Source organism: Euwallacea similis, chromosome 5 (assembly GCF_039881205.1).
Source record: "Euwallacea similis isolate ESF13 chromosome 5, ESF131.1, whole genome shotgun sequence".
Lineage (NCBI taxonomy): Eukaryota > Metazoa > Arthropoda > Insecta > Coleoptera > Curculionidae > Euwallacea > Euwallacea similis.
The window spans coordinates 6,788,554-6,808,451 of NC_089613.1; the positions used below are offsets into that span (position 1 = coordinate 6,788,554).

General features: G+C 34.8%; 3 protein-coding genes across 4 annotated transcripts; 1 reads left to right on the forward strand and 2 right to left on the reverse strand.

Moving 5' to 3' along the window:
- Positions 1-144: 144 nt before the first annotated feature.
- Positions 145-6,603, reverse strand: LOC136409175 (peroxidase-like). Of its 2 annotated transcripts, none has more exons than XM_066390508.1 (13): positions 6,282-6,603; positions 5,250-5,383; positions 3,896-4,062; positions 3,647-3,777; positions 3,334-3,540; positions 3,071-3,279; positions 2,683-2,876; positions 2,171-2,395; positions 1,946-2,114; positions 1,604-1,887; positions 1,308-1,475; positions 947-1,094; positions 145-721 (listed from the first exon to the last, which is right to left on the reverse strand). In XM_066390508.1, the coding sequence occupies exons 2-13, from the start codon at positions 5,368-5,370 to the stop codon at positions 471-473; spliced, it is 2,274 nt and encodes a 757-aa protein (XP_066246605.1). In that variant the 5' UTR covers positions 5,371-5,383; positions 6,282-6,603; the 3' UTR covers positions 145-470. The 2 variants fall into 2 exon arrangements, with proteins under 2 accessions (XP_066246605.1, XP_066246607.1); XM_066390510.1 differs by lacking the exon at positions 6,282-6,603 and adding an exon at positions 5,597-5,865.
- A 6,089-nt stretch (positions 6,604-12,692) lies between these two features.
- Rh50 (Rhesus blood group-associated glycoprotein Rh50) lies at positions 12,693-16,308 on the forward strand. The gene is made up of 8 exons (XM_066390103.1): positions 12,693-12,732; positions 14,170-14,356; positions 14,418-14,568; positions 15,054-15,210; positions 15,286-15,449; positions 15,512-15,649; positions 15,706-16,003; positions 16,064-16,308. The coding sequence occupies exons 2-8, from the start codon at positions 14,190-14,192 to the stop codon at positions 16,246-16,248; spliced, it is 1,260 nt and encodes a 419-aa protein (XP_066246200.1). The 5' UTR covers positions 12,693-12,732; positions 14,170-14,189; the 3' UTR covers positions 16,249-16,308.
- A 427-nt stretch (positions 16,309-16,735) lies between these two features.
- Positions 16,736-19,898, reverse strand: LOC136409129 (uncharacterized). The gene is made up of 4 exons (XM_066390456.1): positions 19,805-19,898; positions 19,388-19,717; positions 17,310-17,601; positions 16,736-17,088 (listed from the first exon to the last, which is right to left on the reverse strand). Exons 1-4 carry the CDS (start codon positions 19,834-19,836, stop codon positions 16,792-16,794), a joined length of 951 nt encoding a protein of 316 aa, XP_066246553.1. The 5' UTR covers positions 19,837-19,898; the 3' UTR covers positions 16,736-16,791.

The window sequence follows — 19,898 nt, forward strand, 5'->3', positions numbered from 1 at the left end:
CTAAATTGTTAATATGCCCTTAACTGCAAATTAATTTCCCTGGGACATTGGTATGCTATTGTCAGTTGTTTGTACCATTGACAATAGATAATAGTTGAATGATGGATTTATCCAAGATATCACCGGAGATTTCGCGGAGTTAAATAACATGAAAATATTTTTATTTTAATTCAAAACAAATTACAGAGTACCTATCCATGGCAAATAACATAAACATCGTAAGTACTACTCATCATCTAGAGTCAGTCTAAATTATTGACATCTGTGCAAGTTCCAACGGGCCTGTCCAACTTGGCTCCGTGGGAACCCGACACAACCGAGCAGATTGCATATAAAACGCCTAATCTAATGTTAATTTGTACACTCGCACATCTACTCTAATTAAAACAACTTATATCCTACAAACAGCCATTATTGGAGTCAGTCTTGACGAGAGGAAAATACTCGTTCGACGTAATTAATACTACTCATTAGACGACGGCATTGCTCGAGTATTTAAGTTCCCGCCAGTGGTCTAAAGAGAGCTTTGGAATGATAGTTGAGGCGCAATCTAATAGAGGATTATTTATGTTAATTTTCTCAAATGCCTTTTTTTGCATACGCCGGACGTCGTCGGTATTATCACAGATAATCCGAGATAAGGAGGCGTTTTCGATCTCAGCTAACTGGAGCGTAGAGAACGATTCCGGCTGGTTTTTGTTGTCGTAAAAGTATCGATCACCTGAAAATGAATATTACGTCACTAAAGTTACCCAGTAGATAAACGGCAACTCTACGTTATTTTTTGCTTTCTTCTGCAAGAAATGTCAGTGATACGACTGAAGAGGGTATTCCTAGACTTAGGAGTTTTTATCGAGAATCAAGAAAACAATGCTAAACTTACAAATTCATGTTAAAAAAATTTGGGAATTAAAACCTAAACAAAAACTCCTAGGGCTAAACTCACCTTGTCGTGTCCTTGTCATCTGATCGGCTATAATGCAGGAAAAGGTAGGTCCAAACAGTGAGTCCCCTTTGGGCTTTTCCAACAGCCCCCCAATGATTAGATCGACATCTTGTGGGCTGCCATAAACACGTTGCAAGGCCAAAACGTCCTGAATTAGTTAAAAAGCAGAATATATATTATTGAATTATAGGATAATGATTCAAAGCGCCGTCAAAAATTCACACTTGATATAATCACAAAAATTATAGCTGTCAGAGCCACAATCAATGTTGTTGTCTCTGTCATTAGCTACATCATATTTTCTGGTTATTTTGAATTTTAACAGTTTCAGAAATTAATTTTCACGTCAATTTGCGCGTACCTGTTCCCTCATAACGTCAGTAAAGTCGGCAAATTCGCGGGCCTCATTCAAGCCACAATATGTTCTATATTTAGCATAGCTGGGCAGCCCGTGATCCCTGCCCCGCTGCAAGTCGAAGCTGAGTACGTCGAAACCATATTTACCGTTGGTGTAAAGCTGATTGATGAGCTGCGTAAAATGAAGAGTTTTCAACGTCCAAATGACCATTAAACAATGACTGCTCTCTCAACTTGCGATTCACAAAAGTATTTTGATCCAACATTATAAATTGAAAGAAAGCATGTTTATGAACTCACATCGTCAGCAAAATAAACATCCAGTCGCTGACAGGATTGGGTGCTTAATCCTCTAGCCAAAGCGTCCAAGACGCCTTCGTGGCGCAGTAGGCCCGGATTGTGGAAGTAATTGCGCATGAAAATTGATTCGTTAGCGGTTCGACTTTCGTCGTATAACTTTGGCATGCCGTCTGACAATGACTTGATGCTGCGCATCACGGCCGTGGCAAAGGCGTTCGACACTGAAGGGTCCACATCTTTGTCGTATGATGACGAGGAGAGAACGCGTTCCGCAACGAATTTTCCTGAAAAATTTCCTTTTAGAATATAGAATTTTTAGGATTTATTCACTGAAATACAAACCTAAGGCTGCAGGCAGCCATTCGCTGTAAGTAATTTTCTGCATTTCCGCCACGACAATCTTTCTTGATTCTTGGAAGAGTCTTTCATCTCCCCAATGCGGATTCAGATTTCCCAGTTCCTCGGCGATTCTGTTATGTTCCCGGAACCACAAAGTATGCATTAAGGTCAGCTATAATTTTATTACTAGTAATTAAAGCGTCAAATTTCAGCTAAGTTTCTCACTACCTGAGGCTGGAAATTAACCCGGGCGTCTCCGCTTTCAAAGCAAGTAGAATTCTTCGAAAAGAGCTGACAGTCGTGGGTGGGGTCTTGAGATAAGGGCAGGTACTCCCGATGTTCATAAGAGGAGGTGAGGAGCTTTCCGACGATGAAAGAGCGCAACTGCTCCGACTTTCTCGATGTCGAGCCGTAGATTTGCGATCCGTCTAGGTAATGAGTGGCTTGGTTCACCTGAAAGATCACATTTGCCACTTAGCCCATTCCTTACCTCCAGAATCACTCGGTCACAATTCGGAGACACCCTGTAGGTATATGTTATTTTAACAAATAAAAATAAATACGTTATATTTAATAAAGTTTGACATTTGTTGAGTTTCTAATCTGACGTATATGTCAAATTTGACCCTGTTGCTGTCAATTATCTACATAGGGAAAAAGCATCGATTTTCCGTAGAGAATATAAGTTGGCATAACATAAAATTGACAAACAACATACTGAACAAAAAAAAACTACCTACTTGGTCTGAAGCTCCGAAACTGCAATCAGATCGAATTGCCGGGATGGACCGGACAAAACTGAGACACGTAACACCCTCTTCCGCGTACTTCTTGTCGTCTGTGACGTAGATTGGGGAGCAGAAGGGATGTACGTAGCGAGGAGTGAGACTGACCCCGTCCCTGCTGCAACATTCAATCGGTGTGTCGGTGTGAACTGCAAAATTTTAAAAAACGCTGAAGTTAGCCAAGCCAGATTTGTTTACGTCAGGCAGCGCCTTCATAAGTAGCTAAATTTATGAATTACGATATCAATTTCAATGACAATATCAATATATATTTCTTTTAAGCGTCACTTTCACTGTTACTGTTCTTAAGTGACAGAGACAGTTAACAGTAATACATACTTACTAGCAACTGCAGTAGCGGACCGACATAGATCATGCTCCAGGAACTGCGACCACTGCATCAAAGCTAAAGTGGACTTTCTAGAAGGTCTGTTGCCGGTTTTAATCAAAGAACTGACTACTTGTCGAGGATTTGGCAACGGTTTCTTTGATACCGCTCTGCGGGGCTCGTGGACTCCGTCAGAATAATCCGCATAAAGCAGACGGGAATATCTATTTAGAACAACTATTAGAGAATAATCTTTCACTGAATAACCTGTCGTTTACCCAGTGAAAGATTCCCCCCTATGCCCCTTGGCGATATTGTTACAACTGCCATTTATAGTCCTGTAGGGCGAATTACACTGCGCCTGCTCGCAGGAAGATTCAATCAGATTGCATGTGTTACTCAGAGATGTGCGATGAAAGGTGAATCTTGACATCAGTATAGCACAGTCTTGGTACGTCAATGGGTGTGAACTGGCTTTGGATAATCTAAAGAGATGGTTCCTTAGAATCTTGATATCTTGATACCACCCGGTATCTTTTTTTTAATGGAGAATTTATTTTCTAAAAGATTTTGACGATGTTCGCTACTGACCGATGGCAATAGATATTCAACAGTTGATTTGACGCCCTAAGCGCGATCAAAGCATCTTTTCCCCTATCCAAAGCTTCTACTTCAGGCCCAAATGAAATCAACATACCGTGGGAAGGAGTATCATCAGCCACCTAAAACCATCAAATATCTAAACTTCATCGGCTAGTTACGAAGTTACTTAAATAGGCAACGGAAGAGGAGATCTTATGTCTATATAAGAAAATGTCATCTACGCTGATCACAACTGACCTTAATGTTGGACCACAACAAATTGTTTTCCAATCTCTTCATATATCCGACGACATTGACAGCAAAGTTAACGGTTGAATTGAGGTCCTCCACCGTGATATGATTCAAAATATCCAGCATTTCGCGGTTCGGAGTTGTCATGGAAATGGAGTTGTCATGAACACCACCTGGGGAGAAATTTAGTAGGTGAATCATGCGACTTCTGGTGGGAAAATTGCAAAGTCAAAAAAGCAAGCAATTCTGACGTTATGTCATTTGGAGATATAATCTGTTTACTTTCGTTGTTTATTTGAATGACATGATATTTTCCGAGACAAATAGTGTAACGTTCAAGTTTTTAGCGTTTGCGCACAATAACTATGAAGTATCTGCTTTGCAGCCATTTCATAGTTAAATTTGAATTGATTCTCCAAAAGAATTTTCGTTCTTTAAAACTAAAATGCAACAAACGAGTAATTTTAATGATATATGGCATCAAGAGGACATGGAGGGGTTTCCGGAGCCATTTTGACTCATGTCAAACGTCACAACTGCGATTAACTACAGTGCTGTTATGTCGACATATTCTTAAATAGTTTAATTGATGACATATCCAGTGCGTTCTTTTTTGGATATCCGAATTTGCCAAAATATGAAAATGACGCCACGCCATCTTGCCAAAACTTCTTAGCAAGTTTGCCTTCCTAATTTAAACAATTTAAAACCAAAAACAAGCTTTTATTTGACCATTTCTATACTGAATTTTTCCATTATTATCAGAAAGAAATACCTTTACTCGAGGTAAATATCGATGAATAATAAATATTTATAACGTGTGCTGGGATTTACGGTACAAAAACCGGCACACAAACTAAAATAAGCATGAAGGAGCGTTAATTTATATGTAAAATCGAATAATCACGTTGCACAGCCGTGCTAAGCGTAGAAGAATTCAACACATAACATGATGAAAATAAACTTTTGAGAATATTTTGGCACTAGATCGATCTCGTACACAGGACCGAACTCTATTTTTAAAAGTATGTAACTCTGATCTGTTTCATAAATAGTGAAGGGGCACGTTTAAATGCCGAAATCATTTGATCTGAGAGAAAACAACAATTATGGAGTATTTCCCGAATCAAATAAATGCACGAAAAACAGCAATAAATTGACTCTTATTAGCATAAATCAATACTGCTTCCAATGCCAAAACATTATGTAAAAGCTTGATAAAAATATGTGAAATAATATGAATTCGTTGGACAAACTAAAAATATTGTACAAATAAGAGATTTTTTAGTGTCAGATTGCTGCTATTGTGACAGTAATACGTTTCTTAAGGACATCAAAATTTGTGAAGAGTTTACCTTACCATGGAAGGGCAGAAGTAAGGTATTGGCTGAAGCATCCGAAAATATGCCTCTATGGATGGAAAGGACCCAAAATAGTATTCCCAAGAGCGGCATGGCCAATTTCAAATTCGGCAGATCCATTCTAGCTCCCAATCTAAACAAAATTGAATGAAACTCTTAATCGCGCTATGGCATCGCGATATCATGCCAATTTAGGTATAAAAATGGGCCCAAAATACAACGAAATGGCTTAAGATTTAAAAATAACTTAATTACATCAAAATGACTTAAATGCAGGAAAATGACTTATAAAATGTCACATTAAAACAAAGACACTGTCAAATTTCAACCTTTTTGTCGCACTTACTGCGTAGTTTTCGAATTCTCGAGTGCGCCATTAAATTCCACAAAACCTATTAATTGATATTGTTTCCAAATAATGCAATCTCAGCTGCTGCTTGTTATGAAATAACAATGAGTGTTTACCGAGAATTTCTCTAATGATTGCAGTTGCTACTGTGTACTGCTCAGATCACGAGCCGGGCGAATGCTTCCTACACCATTCAAAAACATCGACTGTCGCCTTCAAACCGATGATTGATAATGCTGTACGCACCAGTTTTGTGTGCGAACAGAGAACAATTGTTGTTGTTAGAAATACTCTTCAGTATCCGAATAAACAAAAAACACAATTTTATATGCCTTCCTGCACAAACCTACGCCTCTGCTCATTCAATGAACAAGGGCGGAGAAGTATTTTTAAATATCGGCATAGAACGCCTATGAATTTTAAAAAATAGTAGAAACAATTTCCTGGGTCCTTAAAATTAAAACCTCAATTAATAACCAGCGGCGGAGGAAATTCATATTAAATGTAACAGTTAAAACCTTAAATTTAAAAATTAATTACAGAAATGTACTTATGTATTTGTGCATGTACTTGTACATGTATTTCAACATAAAATTTGATTGAAAACGAGTACTTTACGGCTCCAATGGTACCTTATTAGTCTCTAAAATTCACTAATCAGCATTCAAACATGAAGACTTACAGCTTGAACGTCCCTTTTACAGCTTACGACAAACAATGCTTCACGGCTATGCCAGCAAACTCACACAAAACTTAAAAAAACAGTTTTCTGGTACTGCCAAAGACCCGCAAGCAGTTGTCCGGTTAACCTAACCAATTAAACAGTTTCGACCAAACGGAGGAAGTATGTCACTCGAGTCTATCCATGGAAATCGTTGCAGTATATGTAAAAATTGGTATTCAATAGAGGAAATTCGGCATCAAAGAGCTGCGATAACACGCCGCTTTTATTGCGATTACGGACTGAAGCTGCGACTTCCCTCGGGTACGACTTAAGTAATAGTTTCGACGTTTGAGTTGCGCGCTTGGTTTAGTAGAAGCAGCAGCTGCGTTATCACATCAACTTGGTACATAATTATGTTTACGGGAGGAATCATTATGTTCTTAACAGCAATACAAATAAAATAAATAAAAAATTATCTTTAGTTCAGATGTGTAATTGCAATTGTGTGTGAGTTGCTTTTATTGCAAACCTTAAGGATCAAATCTTGGGATATTTGCAACATTTCTTGGCCTTCAAAGCTGTTCCAAAAACACATTTTAGTTATTTATTTATTTTTTTATTCATTATTAAATTTTTTTATATAATCCTAATTATAGCTACTCTTTACCACTAACCATAACAAACAAAACCCTACTTATCACAGTCAAGGTTTGTGTTGCGGGTGAATGTTATGTATTGTTTAATTAGGTTGATAAAAGACAGGTTAAAAGGTTCTGGGACGTGCGTCAGCAGAGGGTCAAAGGGCAGGAAAGGTCTTATCTGACCAAGTTGACCGGTGATAAATATTGTTCTGATATTTTATTGAATTGATGGTAAAGTTTATAGAAACAGAACTATTTATATTTTCAGTAATAACAGCAAGAATAAATGCTAAGAAAGAATATGTATACGGCAATTAATACAGGGTGTTATATTTAAAGTCACACAAGTCATTATCTCTGAAGTCAAATTTAAAATCAAAAAAAGGTTCAAACAAACATTGCTTGTTGTGAAAGGGGACGTCTAACACACATAAGCAAATTTTTACTTGGGATCGTTTAAATAACGTTTCAAGGCTAGTTGTATTTTTTAAATGGAACAATCATTTTTTTTCTATAAATTTGTAAAGGCTTGAAAAATTAAGTATTTTTCGCTGAAAAAGTTTCTTTTCTAAAACTTTTCGTTTTCCAAATATGAACTAAAATTGAAGTGATATATTTAAAATAACATATGATTTAAATTACGAAAAAAACTGTACTCCTGAAAAATATAAATTTAGAAATTCTGAAAATTAACTCAAAATCACAGTAAAAATGATTTTTAAACATGTATCTGTTGAACAAATGCTCAAAATGTCAACTTTCTATATCGAGACATGTTCCAATTCTTATGTAAACGATCTCGAAACATTTCCAAGCATTTCTTCAGTAATGCTTCACAATCTGCTCTGATGCGATTTTTCCGTTTCATCCTGGGTTATTGGGATTTGAATGTACATTTTTTCTTAGAGACCCAAGATATCCCTCAAATCTAAGATGATTTCCAAATGATCTAAAAAAAAAGTTTAATGGGATTAAGTCCGGTGATCTAGGTGGCCAGTTCACTGGACTATTACGTTTTATCTATGTTCAAGAAACATTTAATTTAAAACGTCTCGTACCATATTAGCAAAATGGGCTAGATATCCATCATGCTGATACCACAAAATAACTCTTTGGTCAAGAATAAGGTCTTCCAACAAAATCGGTAGATCATTTAACAAAAAACTACGATGTTTTTCTTCACTTAAATAGTCTTGAATAAAAAATGGTCCTGTTATTTTATTGCTGGCAATGCCGCACTAAACATTAACTGACCAAGGTCCTTAATGTTCTACTTGTCTTAGTCAGTGAGGATTTTTGAGGGGTCAATAGTGCATGTTGTGGCGATTTATCTCAACATAATTCGTGAAAGTGGATTTATCGAAAAAAGCACATTGAAGAAAAAGTTTTCATTTAAATTTAATTTCTCCCTTGCTCAAATACAAAAATGCACCCGCTTTTCAATATCGTTGCCATGTTCTTGGAAGAGGGAAACATGATACGGATGCAACTTATTCAATTTTAAAATGTGATGCACATTGGCGAACGAAATGCCTGAATCTTTTGACAACTCACTGCAACTTACATGGGGATCCACAGCTACAATCGCTAAAATAGCTATTTGATTATTTTTATTGGTGGTAATTCTTGACTGGGTCTTTTTACTTGTCTCCACATTGCCATTTTCAAGAAATTTCTTGATTATTCGATAAAAAGTTCGACGAATAGGTGCTTTTTCTTTAAGGAATTATCACGGTGTAGTGGATTACGTTGCTGTAGGAGTCGTGCTGACACTGTCTAGGCCATTCTGGCTAGAACAGAGGCATCTACCCGTTCATTCATATCAATTGAATACGCATCACTTTCATTCCCAAATATTTCGGCAAAAACCTGCCCGTTGTAGGGCAACTCTTCATTATCCATTTTTATTCAAGAATAAACAGAGTTTGGATGAGCAGTTTAGCTAATGTATTTGAAAAGAAAATTGTTTTAAAATAAATTATTATTGAAGAGTACCACCTAAGTTTTCTAAAAGCCTGTTGATGGCTTCTTTACAGATTAACCTAGAAAATTTCAAAATTGTACTCTTCTACAACAACTTAAAACTAATTACTAAACATAAACAAAAATTAGAATCACTAAATACTACTTAACTTAAACTAAAAACTAACCTTAATTGTCTTTTTCTTTGCCCTGGACTTAAAACTAATATGTCCAGAACTAGACTGAAAGGTCTTTCGGTCTCCTACAACTTGAGATTCGAGTGCGCCTTGGAAGCACTCACAAGGGAAAGGACTCAACTGTCCACTTCGATTTTAATGAAATTTGGCAGAGAAGTGATTTAGACCTATCTAAGAATAGTGATGTATATTTTACGTGTCATCTTCAAGGTTTAAGGGATGAAAACTACCCCTAAAATTTCACAAATTTTTGGTCTTTTGATACTAACTTTTGATCCAGATGAGTTAGAACAACAAAAAAAGTGAAATGTTCCTTTTTCAATTTGTCATTGACCTGTCAAGGTTTGGAAAAATATTACTTTTAGTTTTTTTTTCGAAAATTTCATTTTTTTTGGCCCCGTTTTTACACGCGTCCAGCTATTTCGTTCGATTTTTACCGTTTTATAGCGAAAATATTTCTCAATAGAATGGTATAAAGCAGAGCTCGATACCATGTCTCTAACAAAAGTTATAATTGTTTATATAAAAGTGTCCACACGTTGTTAAACCGCTTATAACTTCAGAACTGTAGGTCGCAGAAAAAAATTTCTCATAATAAAAAAGGCTTTATTTAATGAGCATTAAAGAATGGTACCATCAAAAATATATTTTGAATTCAAACATTAGATTAACATGTCGATATATGAATAATGTACAAGAAAATATTGCATTGGTATCTATGTATATACAGGGTGTCCCATTTAACTTTACAACCTGGAATATCTGGACAAATACACATCGGATTAAAAAAAAAGGTTCAAATGAAATTTTCTTACAAAATCGACTTAGTTTTTCATAACACATCTACCACTCAAATTTTATAGATAAGTTGTGAATCACCCTGTATGTACATACATATATACCAATGAAATATTTTCTTGTATATTGTTCATATATAGAAATGTTAATCTAATTTTCAATTTAAAATATATTTTTGATGGTACTGTTCTTTAACAATCATTAAATAAAACCTTTTTTATTATGAGAAATTTTCTTCTGCGACCTGTGATTCTGACGTTATAAGTGGTTGAACATGGCGTGCACACTTTTATATAAACAATTATAACTTTTGTTAGAAACATGTTATCGAGCTCTGCTTTGTACCATTCTATTGAGAAACGTTTTCTCTATAAAATAGTAAAAAATTGAACGAGATAGCTGGACGCGTGTAAAAACGGGACAAAAAATTGAAACTTCGGAAAAGAAATATATTATTTTTTCGGACCTTGACAAGTCGATGGCGAATTGAAAAAGGAACATTTCGCTTTTTTTATTGTTCTTACTCATCTAGATCAAAAGTTATCGTCAAAAAACGAAAAATTGGTGAAAGTTTGAAGGTAGTTTTCATCCTTTAAACCTTGATGAGGGCATACAAAATATACATTACTATTCTTAGATAGGTCTAAATTATTTCTCTGCAAAATTTCATTAAAATGGATAGGTAGACGGGGAGTAGACTTGGGTCCCTTCCCTTGTCAGTGGAAAATCGAATTACTAACCGAACCTTCTCTTTAATGTTAGTATAGGGGTTGTGGATAGATCGGTAGAATGCTGAGAACTTTCACTTAGAGTTGCCCTCTATATGTTTTTACATGTGTAGGAAAATGCATTAATATTCACTTAATTACTAACTGGCTGTAAACTCTAATGCATGTTTTTCCTTTAATTAACGAACTCATGTAGATAAAACGTGGATGTCCCTTTCATCAACTTTGAAAACTATAATACCACTTTATGACAGAATTAACTTGAAAATTAATTTCTTACGAGTAGGCGTTCTCGGAAAATTTACTCAAGTCCTTCGGACAATGCGATAGGTCTGAAAGGCGACTAGAAACTGTTTTTGTCTACCCCAAAAGCAAGGTTTTTATAGCTGGGCTGCATGAAATTCGAAATTTGTTTTTTTTACCAATTAGATTTCACCCTTACGGATTAAGTTAAAATTTGGACAGATACTATTGAGCTTCAAAGGGTGGGACAATTTCAGCTCCTTCCACTTCTAAACTTGAGAGAATTTTCTAAGTAAATCATCCAACTCACGGTCTAGTGACGGGGAAATATCATATCTTATTTTAATAGTAGGGATTTCCCTTTTGGCGTAATAGTCTATTTTAATAATTGGGACGTCCCCTTTGGCGTAACGGCCTATGCTTTTCTTGTATTTTCTTAAGTTTAGAAAAAAATACTTAATTTCAGAAGTCTTTTAACAGGCACCTTTTTTCATTTTTTTTTTGTAATGACTCAAGGAAAAGCATATTCGCAACAGAATCCTTGCACATAAATCCAATAAGCTTCAACGCTGTTTTGACCACTTTCTACATAAGATAATATCATTTGAATTTTGTTTTCCTTAAAAAAGATTCTCTATTTTTCACTTTCAAATTAATACCTTTGGTTAAAAACCAAATAATTAGCTCGTCTTAAAGGTTTTTTTGAAGTATAAATTTAATATCTAAAAAAAATTTCAGAGTATATTCTAACGAAAACATATTTTTTTTTATTCGACCGATAAATGATTAAAAATAATTTTTACTCTGATTTTGGCTTAATTTTTAGATTTTATGAATTTTTACCTTCCATTAATAAAGTTTTTTTCGTAATTTAAGTCGTATGTTGTTTTAAATGTGTCGTTTCAATTTATGTCAATATCTGGAAAACGAGAGGTTTTAGGAAAAACTTTTTCATTAAAAAATACTTAATTTTTTAAGCTCTTTGTAATTTTACCAAAAAAAAAATGGATGTTCCACTTAAAAAAACAAAATTGGCCTTCAAATTTCGTTTAAATAACCTAGAGTAAAAATTTGCCCATGTGCATTGGACCTCTCCTATCATAACAAGTAATGTTTGTTTGCAATTTTTTGATTTTATATTTGGTTTCGAAGATAATCGCTTGTGTCACTTTAAATGAAAGACACTGTAGATAAAATTAAATATTAAAATTAAAAATTAATTATCAATGTCAACTGTAATGAGAAACATGGAAACGCAATAATAAAATGAGCTTACTCCTTTATGAATGTGCATAAAAAACTTAACAGTGTGTATTTTTTTAGATGGGAGCAGAATTGCAGCAAATTTCACAAATTATACAAGAAGATTTTATGACCCAGGTAGAATCTAATGAGAATAGATTTGATGAACGTATCGATCAACATATGCCTCCATTATTTTAAATGATTCTTCCGGGAAATATTTCAGATTCACGAATTGGACCGACCTAATTATAAACACTTAATTTTGAAACGGTACATGTTTTTGAGACTCCCTATATATCCAGTCTGCAGTGAGACTTTTAAATTATGTGACACTCTCCTTTCATCTTGTCAACTAAATACTTAATGAATTTAGTCCACTTCGTCTTGCAGTATTCTCAAATTACAGGATCAAATTCGTGGTTTACATCAGTACATATGTGATGGAAATAATGACACCTAGGCACGTCAGCATTATATATTTAGTGGGAAGTAGATACAAGCAATTCATTTAACATTTTCAATGATACCTAAAACATGTCTATGCCAAGTCAGTTGTGGACTATTATTCTATTTCAATTAGTAATCTTGATTTTATTTTTGACTTTATGCGTTTATAATGAAGACCAGAAGCGCCTTCTTAGATCGGATTATGGATGTAAGAAAAAGATTCATATGATGTAGTATCTAAATTAGCAATTTAGTGTCTGTAATGTTACTGGATAGACTACCCGTCAAGATAGCTTTACGGAAAATAAAATAGCTTGATGGAAATGTAGCTTTACAAGTATAATAGTTCCTACAGAATCTCCATCAAACTTGATCAATGTAGAGCATGGAAAACATATCATTTTTTGGATTTCTATATGAAAAGTGCCTGTACATGATCGCGAACAATGGTTACGTTCATTTTCAACTAACCCCAACTAACCTCGCGTTTTTGATACCTTATTTTGGAACGCACTATCCAATGAAATGCTTAACGGGTGAGTTTTTTGTCACTTTTTTGCTCATTCGCGTTTGTTTTCGCTTTAAACATTATCTCAATGGTGTTGAGTTGTCCATTCGCATCAGTGTTAAATATCCTCAATCCATTAGTAAGAAACACAGATTTTTATGTTAAAAATTCGAGTCATTTCTTAGAAACTTGGAGGCTCTTGGTATTGTCTCTACACGGCGGATTATTTTGGCATTTTGGCCGAAGGTGGCCTTGGGACGCCATGTTGGTCAAAAACAACTGAATACTCATTTGTGCGATTACGGCGCGTGGCAGATCTCTCCGTCAAGTTAAAGTTGTTGACGAACTGCATTTTCCGAATTGAGCGTGATAAGCTCAGTAGCTTTCCAGACCAGTAACGAAGTTACCACTGTAAGTTTTATGACGATGTTGTAAAACGCGCTCAATTCTTTGTGCAAAGAAATAATATTAAAATCCTTCCAGAAGATAAAGATGACGTTACACTCATAATGGACTGTGTTATCTATTCAATCAAGTAAATTACATACTTATTCAGGGTTATCTGAGTTCGGTTTGCTGTGATACCAGGGGCACTTCAATGGTGGAGAGCATGGAAAGCACTTTATCCTTTTTTGGTTTTCGTGCAATGTGCCGTTACATAATCACAAACAATGGTTATATTATAACTTTGAGCTAACCGGAATTAACCTCGTATCCCTGATGGTTACATAAATTTTTCTGGAACAAATCATCCTCAACATGTGATATATTGTCATAATCATGGAAAAACTCCTTTTATATTTTATTATTGTATCTAATTTTGACATAAATAAAATGACAGTCATCATGGCGGATCCTTCAGACCCCTTGCAGGTAATTTACAAATACGGCACGAGTCAATTTACCAAGACTTCTCAATTATTAACATTTAGTGTTTGGTGCTTAGAAGAAAACTTTGAAGAGTCTTAAAGAAACTTAATTAGTTAGCTTTAACGTTGTGTTTCTTCTTCATGACGTCACCAAAATAACCTTGTTCTGTTCTTAGAACATAATCCTTGATGCAAAATCATGGAAAACCACTCGTGCTGTTGTCTCAGAAATAACGTTATTTTTGCATTAACAAAGCAAATTATTCAGTATTTCAGGACATTCACGTGATGGTCTTCATCGGGTTCGGATTCCTCATGACCTACTTAAAGAAATACGGATACAGTTCATTGGGATTTAACTTTCTTCTGGCAGCACTCACCTTGCAGTGGAGCATGATATGTGAGGGCTTCTTCGAACTAAATGATGATTATAAAATTGCAATAGGCCTAGACAGGTTAGTTAGACTGTCAGTGATAGAATAAGACTTTTGCTAAAGAAAATACTTTGATTTTAAGCCTATTCAAAGCCGATATAGCAACAGCTGCAGTTTTGATATCGATGGGTGCAGTATTAGGGCGAACCTCACACATTCAATTGGTGGTTATGAGTATTCTTGAAATCTTTACCTATTGCTTGAATAACGCTTTAAATAATCACTATTTCAAAGTAAGTTTTGTTGCTAAAATCTTCAGTTAGTCATGATTTTTATGTGGTGCCATGGCGGTCTGCAGTTTTGAGCATAGCATACACAATGACATCATTCAGTACTTATTTGTTGCCAGAATTTGTTAGCAAAACGGCTGCGTCACTGTGTGTGCTCAAAAATACCATTAAAAATTTTTATTATGTTATACGCACTTACTATCCATTTCATTTTATTATAAGTAGTTACTCCATCTCTTCTGAGCTTTTGTAAATTTGACCTAAATAGAAAATGTCATTAAACACTGAATTGCGCCAGTTCAAAGGAAAATTCACAAAAAAAAACATTTATAAGGTGGAGGTTGGAGGGGAGGTTCGAGCTCTAATATACAAACAGATGAGGGTCCCGAATTTGAAAATAAATTTAACATGAATATTAATTATGGACATACAGAGTGATGATAGCAGTGTATTCAGCTTAGATTTCATTCTCATATTTATTTATAAAGGCCGTTGATGCTGGTGGCTCCGTCACAGTTCATACTTTTGGAGCCTACTTTGGATTATCGGCGAGTTATGTACTACAAAAGAGGACCAAGGCAGAATCAATTGAATCATATCACCTCGATGAAGCTTCTTACGCTTCTAACATTTATGCAATGATTGGTAATTCCGATAAGTTTTAATTCTTTATTTATTTATGTCAATAAATAATTTATTGACATAGCTTTGTTTTATTAGGCAGTATATTTTTATGGGTTTACTGGCCGAGCTTCAACTCAATTCATCTAGAAGACGATCGAGCACACATGGCGATAATTAACACATACCTGTCTTTAACCTCATGTTGTGTTTCAACATTTATTGTATCACAACTGAACTCTAAACAGCACAAATTTAATATGGTGGGTGTATGATATACTAAAGCACTCCAATCAACCTTTTTAATAAAATATTGTCATTTCAGATACATATTCAAAATTCAACTTTAGCAGGAGGTGTCGCCGTTGGAGCTTGTGCCCACTTAATGATCCAGCCGTTCGGTGCTGTCCTCCTTGGAGCTATAACGGGCGCTATTTCCGTCTATGGATATACCACTTTATCGGTATAAGTAAACAGAATTAAAAAGCAAAGTTCATATGTTGATAGAAGAGATTTTAGAACACTTTGCAATCTTACCGAGTCCTGGACACGTGCGGAATAAACAATCTACATGGAATTCCAGGAATTCTAGGAGGATTGGTGTCTGTTTTGATCGCCTCCCTAGCCAATGAGGAGCAGTATGGAAAATCCCTTTATAAAATTTATCCAGCTCGAGTGAACCCAAACACGTCTTGGAGTCCGCAATATATTTTTCCGGAGGTAGGATCAGGACGAAGTGCACAACAACAAGCCGGATATCAAGCGCTTCTGCTATTTGTTACAGTTTTGCTGGCTGTAATATCAGGAATTATATCTGGTAGATTTACATCCTCAATTGTAGATTATGGAATGTTAATGTTGTATAATAATTCCTCAGGAGCTATAATTAGCTGGGAGATGTGGGGAACTACGCCAAGTGCATTCTACTACAACGATTTGGAATTTTGGGAAATGCCATCAGAGCAGCAAACTATCAAAGGAATACTTCCCATTGTATGGCCGGTAAAGGAAAAATTGTATCATAAGAAATCCAACAGCAATTTGTTTAATGTTGCTACTTGATAAATATCTAAATATTTCTGTATAGGCGATTGCGGCCTTAACGGACGGGTCCAAAGTTAATTAATTACAAGAATTAAATAAACAATTCACAGGGAATATCATTGGCGTAAATCATTGAGAATACCTTTTAATATGACTCATGACAAAAACTGTAATTTCTTAGCGATTGAAACGAGGAATATCCAGACATTGACACTGAGAGATTCATTTCATAAATTCAGCTGTCACAAATGAGTCACTATGTAACATCCGAATGTTCAATGTCTGTGGAGAAAGATACAGAAAACTCTCGTGGGTTTTTTGTTTCAGCCCCAAGCTCAGATAAACGAGAATCAATGAGAGTTACTATTGAATGATCAATCCTTTGATCCACCTCTGTTGTTTGTTGCATTTCTTGATTGCACAGGAGTGCGGTAATATAGATCATTATCAAACTGCTAGTAATGCCTTTATGCAGACATAAGAATTCCAAATTAGAAAACTAAAATTATTCAATAGTCAATTTATTTACTAATCAGTGAAGTCAACAACATAATATGTTTATTATTGGAGAACATTTATCATAGCATCGACAGCGGCCTTGGCATTGCCAGAACTGTCGAATGGTAATGGAGTTGTGGACGATCTCCACGAGTAGTTGTCAGTAATGCCCCAAATGGTCACACCTACGCATCCATTAACAGACACACATGTTTCGACTACTGTAGCGTAGTCAGCCGCTTGAGCTATGTCATCTGATCTGCTGTTTTCTCCAACGTCTAATTCAGTTATTGCTACTTCCAAACCAAGGGCAGTGAATCGTTCCAAGTTGGCTTTTAAAGTAGAAGGAACTTGACCAACCTGGGAAAGAATAAGTTGGTTAACGTCTACCACTACGTTAAATTAGGAAAAGGCTGGTGGCCGAGGCAGCAACTGACAAAGTTTATACATGTCTTATACGTGTTCTTTGAGAGTACAGGATCATCTAAGAATACAGTACCTTAATGCAATGTATCCTAATAAGTGCAGATTTATATCTCTTACCTTTTTAAATTTTAAAGATATTAAGAGTACATACTTACGGTGAAATGTGATTGGAAACCAACACCATGGATGGGTACACCTGCAGACTTCAGTGCCGAAACCAAAGTGTAAAGGGCATTACTTTTAGCGTTTTGTCCTTCAATGTTGTAGTCGTTGATGTACAGCTTCGCATTTGGATCGGCGGCAGCTGCGGTTTTGAAAGCCAGAGCAACAAAGTCTTGACCCATCGCTTGAGTCCAAATGGAGTCTCTGAATGATCCATCTTCATTGAAAATCTCATTGACCACATCCCATGCATACAGTTGGCCTTTGTAATGACCAACTACATTTCTGTCAAGAAAAAATAAAAAAATTGTACTATATATATTTTTGTTATATTATAGTATTAGTATATATATTTATATATAATTTTTAGAGATTTTTCTTGAGGGATAGGGGAATTTTCTTAGAAGAGGCCGCAGATGTCCAGAAATGTTAATGTTTTTGGGCCCAACTTTTGACATAAAACCTGCGTCAAGAATATTTTTTAATATTTTCGAGAAATTTTATCAGGTGAGCTATATGGATGCCATTTAGTAATAAAGTGTATAACGAAAACCTTCGAATTCAAAGTTCTTGAAACAAATTTTGTTTTCCATTCAAGTCGTAGCTAAGTTCGGCTTTAAATTTAACTTTAATTTTGACACGTTTCACATTCAGTGTACTAATGAAATTACATTCTTCAAGATATTTTTTCAAATATTTCCATAGAACTTGACCAGGAATTTTCTAGTACCCCGCTATAAAGAATGAGTTTTTTCGATTATTAATGAACGGATCTTGGAAACTAATAGAGTTGCAAAGTCTGTTTAATGGGGAAAAGATTGCAATTTTGGGTGACCAATTTAAAGTCACTTTTGGTTTCTTGAAAAAGTTCATGGCGCTATTTAGCAAAAACCAAATGTTGTCGATTTCTTTTAATCTATCCAGCTGTATAATTATTGATTTTAGAGAAATTATGTAAATACGAATATTGTAAATAATTTTGTCTTGAAAAAGATAGGCTAACCAGATTTTTTCTGACAGCTTCCATTTTTGAGATATGGCATAAAATTACTTTTTTTTTAATGGAAAACATAGTAGGTTATGACTTATTTTAAAATGCATTGTTTCAAGCTTACAAATGATACTAATAAATAGACAGTTATTTCTTAAAATGGTGGACTTACATCCTTTTCTTAATCCGATATTGCAACTTTAAGATAGTTGGCAATGAAATCATTCGTATTGATTTATTAATTATTTGACCCTGACAACTCGCATCATTTAAGTCAGATATAAATATAAGTTTTTTAATTGTTTTGATGAGAATTTTTCAAATTGAGGAATTATTAAATGTACACAAACTTTTGAAATGCATTTTTCAAACCTGGAAAAACGGGACATTTTATAAATAATTATAAATAATAATTCATAAATAGGTATTAGATTTTTTTACAATTTCAAGAATTCTTATCAAAGCAATTTAAAAACTTAAATTTATATCTAACTTAGATAATGAGAACTGTGTGAAACAAATAATAAATCAGTGTAAACAATTTTCATGATCAATTCTTTTAAAATTGCAATATCAGATTTAAAAAAAGTTGCAAGTTCGCAATTTTAAGAAATAACTACCTATTTATTGGTATTATTTTAAAGCTTTAAAAAATATATTTTTAAATAAGTAATAACCTACTGTTTTCTATTTAAAAAAAAAGTTTATGCCATATCTTAAAAATGACAGCTATCAGAAAAAATCTAGCTAGCCTATCTTTTTCAGGACAAAATTGTCTACAATATTCGTATTTACATAATTTCTCTAGAACCAATAATTATAGGACTAGATCAATTAAAAGAAATTGACAAAATTTGGTTTTTGCTAAATATTATACTAAGTCATGAACTTTTTCAAGAAATCAAAAATGGCTTTAAATTCGTCCCCTTAAGGTACAATCCTTTCCGCATTTGTTAAATCGGGTTGTTAAATGAAGTTACCAAGTCGGTTGACTTCGTAACTTTGCTAGTTTCTGAGATCCCTTTACTAATCATCGATAAAAATTCACCTAGTATATTGCATTATGAAAAGAAATCTTACTCGATATGATTTACCATTGCCGACTGCAGATTAGTTCCAGATAACGCGGACATCCACGAAGGAACTTGTGAGTGCCATACTAGCGTATGACCACGAATTTTCATACTATGCTCCTGAGCAAATGACACGAGTTCATCGGCTAATGTATAGCTAAATTGGTTCTGACTTGGTTCTGTGGCGTCAATCTTCATTTGATTCTCTGGTGTCATAGCATTGAACTGAGTGTAAGCAAGTTGGTTATAAGTAGCATCATTGTCTAGATGGTTATTGGATAATGCCGTGCCGATGTAAATTTTGTTGGCATAGTCACGCAAGCCGCAAGAAATTGACCTATGTAGAAAAAAAAAACAATGTTCGTGGTAAATGTGATATTAACATAAAAGTGATTTAGATTTCAGAAATATACTGTGAACTTACCCGACCAGCGCAAACAATAGTATTACCTTCATCTTGAAGAAACAATGTTAACAGTTTCGCTTACCAAATGCTGCGGTTTTTATATAACAATGAC